Here is a 5,338-nt window from a genome sequence, read left to right on the forward strand (position 1 = left end):
TGGTTCGTCATTCAAGATAGTGGATGATGTTAGGTAGTGCCACCACCATTAATAACAGTACCCACACACAGAATTTCATGTCAAAACCTCACCCTCCCATCCCCTGCCCCCTCCATCAACCAGAACTAAGCTTTGATATTATCTCACATCACCCACATAAATCAAAAGTGCAATCAATTTACACAAATACAAAATTGATTATGAAAGAACGTTGAAATTTCAATGATAACATCTACAGCATTGTCATGAGTTTTCAATAAAATAAATTAAATTATACTAAAAAAATCATCAATAATGAATAAAATAAATTACACGTGCCGTCTAAAAATAAAAAGATTAATTTACTTTTAAATAGTTGATGTGATTTATTTCATTTACTGTTAATAATCTCTTTTTATTATATATCATTTATGATTTTGAGAATCTCTAAATTATATTATTTATTTAAATATTTTTTAAATAATGTTATTTTTTTAATTTTTTAATTTGTTAAATTTTATTGAAGAAAAACTAAACACGGGTGTACTCTTACCTGATGGAACCCAAATAGCATCTTTTTCACGGTTGCTTAGAGGTCATAATTCAGAGTTTAGGTTCCTCTGAGCCAACTAGGCAGGGGTTCATGGAATATATATATATATATATATATGCAGATCAGATAATCATGGGGCTCTTCCTGACGGTTTTTGCCTGTAGAAGTGCCCTGGTAATAGGCAAAAGGAGAGAATTTTGAGGAGTAATTGATGTATGCCATGCCACTGCTGCAATGTGCGGCAGAGTTGTCTGCCCACACAGCTTTTTTTTCCTACTATTTTGACTTGAAAGAACCACATAACGAAGAAAGAAAAAAACTAGATGAGTTGGCATAATTTATATTAGATTGTCTTAATTTACTGGATTTTCGAATTTCAAAATGAATATTCAGTATTTTATCGAATTAAGTTTTAGCAAAATAAAATTCAAAATACGTAATAGTTTGCTTGAGAATCAAGAATACTAAATTTAGATAACATTTAGTTGCCATTTATAGATAAACAAGAGGTATATAATAAAAATAGATGATAACATGTTGTTTTATTCTTTCAATTTTAAAAATACATAAATTCATTTTAAAATTTGCATATTTATTTTACATTTATTCTTCTTTTTTTTTCTTACACCAATCGGAAGCAACCTAAAAGACTCTGTAACTACATAGCATACAACCTGTCTCCCACCACTCACAGGCTGGCAACCCCTGCACACTGATAACATAAGATGACAAATCTGACGTGGCAACCAGGTACATTATCGAGGCGACCTCTCCCTGCTATATAAGCCCCACTCTTCTCGGCTTCAAGCCTCGCCTAACCAAAAAAATAAATCATATCAAGACTTTCACTCTCAAATCTTGAATTCACAAGATGGGTATTTGCAGTTCTTGTGAATCGACACATGTAGCAACAGCAAAGTTGATCTTACAAGATGGAAGGTTACAGGAATTCTCGTACCCAGTTAAGGTTTCATTTGTTCTTGCCAAGATCCCAACCTACTTCATCTGCAACGCGGATGAAATGGAGTTTGATGATGTCGTTTCAGCTATAAATGACGAAGAAGAACTCCAACCCGGTCAGCTTTATTTTGCCTTGCCATTGAGCTGGTTAAAGCATCCCTTGCAACCTGAAGAAATGGCTGCATTGGCCGTTAAAGCCAGCTCCGCTTTAATGAAAAGCGGCGGGGCTGAAAAATGTGGATGTCACAAGAAACTGGTTTTTTCTGTCGAGAATGATGGTAAGTCAAGCCGGAGAGTGGCGGCCGGCGGTGGCGGGCCGAGAAGAAATGGGGGCAGGGGGAAGTTCTCGGCGAGGTTGGGTGCCATCCCTGAGTAGGGGTAGTTTGGGGAATCAGAGAGGGTTGTGGATGTAAATATTGTCATGATTGGGGTTAGTTGTGGAAGTTTGGGCGTAGGATTGCACCCTGGATGATGATTAGGTGGCTTTTGCAATATCTTTAGCTGTCCCCGTTTATGGGCTGTATTACAATTTTACCCCTAGATGAGTTGACTAGCTATATTTGAAAATAATAACCATTTTTTTCTCTCCCTATTAATTAACAAGCGAGTATCAAGCAACGTTTACCGTGCCAGTCAAAATTCTTTTTATTCATAATTATATTAAAATAATATATTTTTATTTTAAAAAAATTATTTGTATTATTATCACATTAAAATAATTTAAAAAAAATTAAAAAATTAATTTTAAATAAAAAATTAAATTTTTTGAAAACACAATTATTCAAAATGAAAAGAAATGGTATTAGCAATTATTTGCATTATAATACAAATCAACAAGCAATTAATATTGATGTGACTAATTTATTTTAACCATAGATCATGCATAACACGTGCATTAATGCCACATGATGCTGTGCATATGTATAATATACGAATTGACAGTCAAATTACACATATAAGTTTATATGGACACTAGCTTTTGAAGATTAAATATAATTGAGGGATAACATTGTCACTCCCACATTATTAAAATGGGAAATATTTTAATTTTTGAGAAAGGAAATCACGTGCTTTGAAAGGAAGGGCTGTGATTAACCCAATTAATTATAGTAAATTCAAAACCAAATCACTAGCTAAATAAAGCCGAGTTTAATTTTTGTAGTAATTGTTTTTTTTTAATTTGTCTTTCTGGAAAATAATAATAATAATAATAATAATAGAAATATGGTATGGACAAAGAAGTGTGGTCACGTTACAATGTTGTGTCAGTTTGGCGGAAGAGGGGGCAACAAAATGGACAAGATGTGCGATTGACACCACCTTGCAAACGCTGCCTAATTAACGCGGTGCCATCATGGCTTTTGCCTAAGTTTGGTATCTGTATTATTAAATTTATTTTGAAAAATATTTAATTAACATTTTTTAGTGTTTTGTTTTGCAATTTTAATGGGTTAATGTTAAAAAATTAAAAACAAATATTTTAATGTATTTTTTAAGTGAAAAATATTAAATAATTTCTTAAAAGCTGTAATAATCTTTCTAAATAAAGATTAATATTTTAATACTTTAATGTATGCACAAATGCTAATTGGATTTCGGGTCACTATTCAATGCTTGTGACATTGATTTAAATGCTTTGAGCGATAGTACTGTTACAGCTGTTGTCATTTATAGTTGATGTCCCTGCATCTCTAATATGCAGCTGTTGTCATCGGCCTAACTGTATTTTTAAGAATTTTGATTTTTTTTTTGTTTTAAATTATTATTTTTTAAATTATTTTGATATTTTAATTTTTTAATGTCAAGATTAAATTTAAAAGAATAAAAAATACTATTATGATACATTTTCAAATAAAAATACTTTAAAAAATGATATCTACCCCTATTATAATTCACATTATAGGCATTGTTTGGTTTGCAACAAAGGAAGTCAGTGGGTTATTTTGGAGATGGATTCTCAGGTTTCAGCTACTGCTTTTAATGACGTGTTATTTAATGGTATATTGCTGAAAATTTATTAAAAAGACTTAAATCAACTAGAGTTTCTGAATTTCTAGGAGAGGAAAAGGGATGCATAATTTATTATTAATAATAATTAAAAAGAAAAGAGATAGGAGAGAATAATAAATTAACTGTCTCCGATCGTGAAAACCAGCTGGGAGAATCCAATGTGGCATCGTGCATACGAGGGTGAAGACCAATTATTACGTACCATAAAATAAAATAAAATAAAATGTAAGAAAAGGAAGAATCGCGTTTCTTTATTTATTTATTTTACGGTTGATTCATTCATGAGATGAACAAGTTGAGGATAAATTTGCTGGACGGAGGGAGACATTTTTTGACGTGGAGTATCATATTATACATAGAATTTCTTAGTGCATTGACCATGACTTATCCTCATCTTTTTATGTGCTTTCAACGTGATACCCTCGCCTTCATAGTTATTCCATTCTTTATTATGGATAAATATAGTGAAATTATTATTTTATCATTTTTAAACTAAATTGTTAGAGATAATATTATATTTTTATATGATTTAGTAATCATTTTTAAATTGATTGGGATAAATTAATCTTTTCACTTTTTAATGCAATAAAATTATTTAATTATGCATGGAAGCAAAAACTTTCAAACCGGTGTCCAGGAGTTTTTTAGTTTTTTTATTTTTTTTTAAGTGTAAAAAAATGACTAAACTATATTTAAAATAAAAAAAAAACTGTTAAGCTGACATTTGTGAGCTTTTCATATTTTTTTTAAATTTAGTGTTTTAATAAATATAAATATAAATATAAAAAATTATTTAATTTTTATTATTTTTTATTGATATCTCTTTTACTTTATAACAATTTTAAACTGTTTTTTTTTTAATTTTATCTTTTAATATTAAATTAGTTGGGAATTAAACTTTTTGATTAAATATGGATCTAAGTTTTCACTTATTATGAATTTAAAAGATTCATTTGGGTTTTTTTATTTTTTTTATACTCGTATTTTTTTAGTGTTATTTATTTACAAGTTTAAAAAAATTATTTTTAAATTAAATTAAATTAATTAATTAAATATAAGTATTAAATATTTTTTTATAATATTTTATTTAATTTGTTTTTTAAGTTGTTGTTTTGATAGTATGCAGTCTCTTTCAATATCCTCATGTTATGTTTTATAATGATATTAAAACCACATCGGTGAGCTCTTTCATGGGACGGGCAATGTTCATGGTGTGATTTTCCTTCTTGGTCAAATAAAATGGCCAACCGGATTCTTTAATTAACAACCGAAGACATCAACTAGTAAGTCTCAAAACCTTGGGCGGACTTGGTAAGAAAGCACAAGTTATCCAGAAAAAGTTGTAGCATCCACGATCTAACTACAAGATACATACAGTATTAAAGAGATCTCATCAAAAAATAATAAGAATTCTCTTTTATATTAGATTATTTTTATTTTTTTTATTTCTCTTTAATTTTTATGTATATTTCTTTACTTAAATATCTAAGTAGTTATAGCATGAACATCATAAAGTTTCTCCTTAATTTGAGTTTTATAAAAAAAAAAAAACTTAAAAACTAGTTTTTTTTAGAAAAATACTTCATTTTTTAAACTTTTCAAGCTTTTTATAGTTTCTTTGATCTAATATTATTTTTAACTTTAATTTTAATATTTTTATTGTTGTTTATTTCTATGTTTCAAAAGTGTTTTAAAAAAAATTATTTTTTTATTTTTTATTTACTTTAAATTAATATATTTTTAGTTTTCAAAATATTTTAATATATTAATGTTAAAAATTATTTTTAAAAAATAAAAAAATTATTAATATATATTTTAATATAAAATATTATTTAA

General features: G+C 28.2%; 1 protein-coding gene across 1 annotated transcript; it reads left to right on the plus strand.

Annotated features, from left to right (window-relative positions):
- The first annotated feature begins 1,320 nt into the window (after window positions 1-1,320).
- On the plus strand, window positions 1,321-2,124 carry LOC105126503 (uncharacterized). The gene has a single exon (XM_011027376.1). The coding sequence runs from the start codon at window positions 1,404-1,406 to the stop codon at window positions 1,866-1,868; it is 465 nt and encodes a 154-aa protein (XP_011025678.1). The 5' UTR covers window positions 1,321-1,403; the 3' UTR covers window positions 1,869-2,124.
- Window positions 2,125-5,338: the final 3,214 nt, after the last annotated feature.

Source organism: Populus euphratica, unplaced genomic scaffold, assembly GCF_000495115.2.
Source record: "Populus euphratica unplaced genomic scaffold, PopEup_1.0 scaffold41.1, whole genome shotgun sequence".
NCBI classification, from domain to species: domain Eukaryota; kingdom Viridiplantae; phylum Streptophyta; class Magnoliopsida; order Malpighiales; family Salicaceae; genus Populus; species Populus euphratica.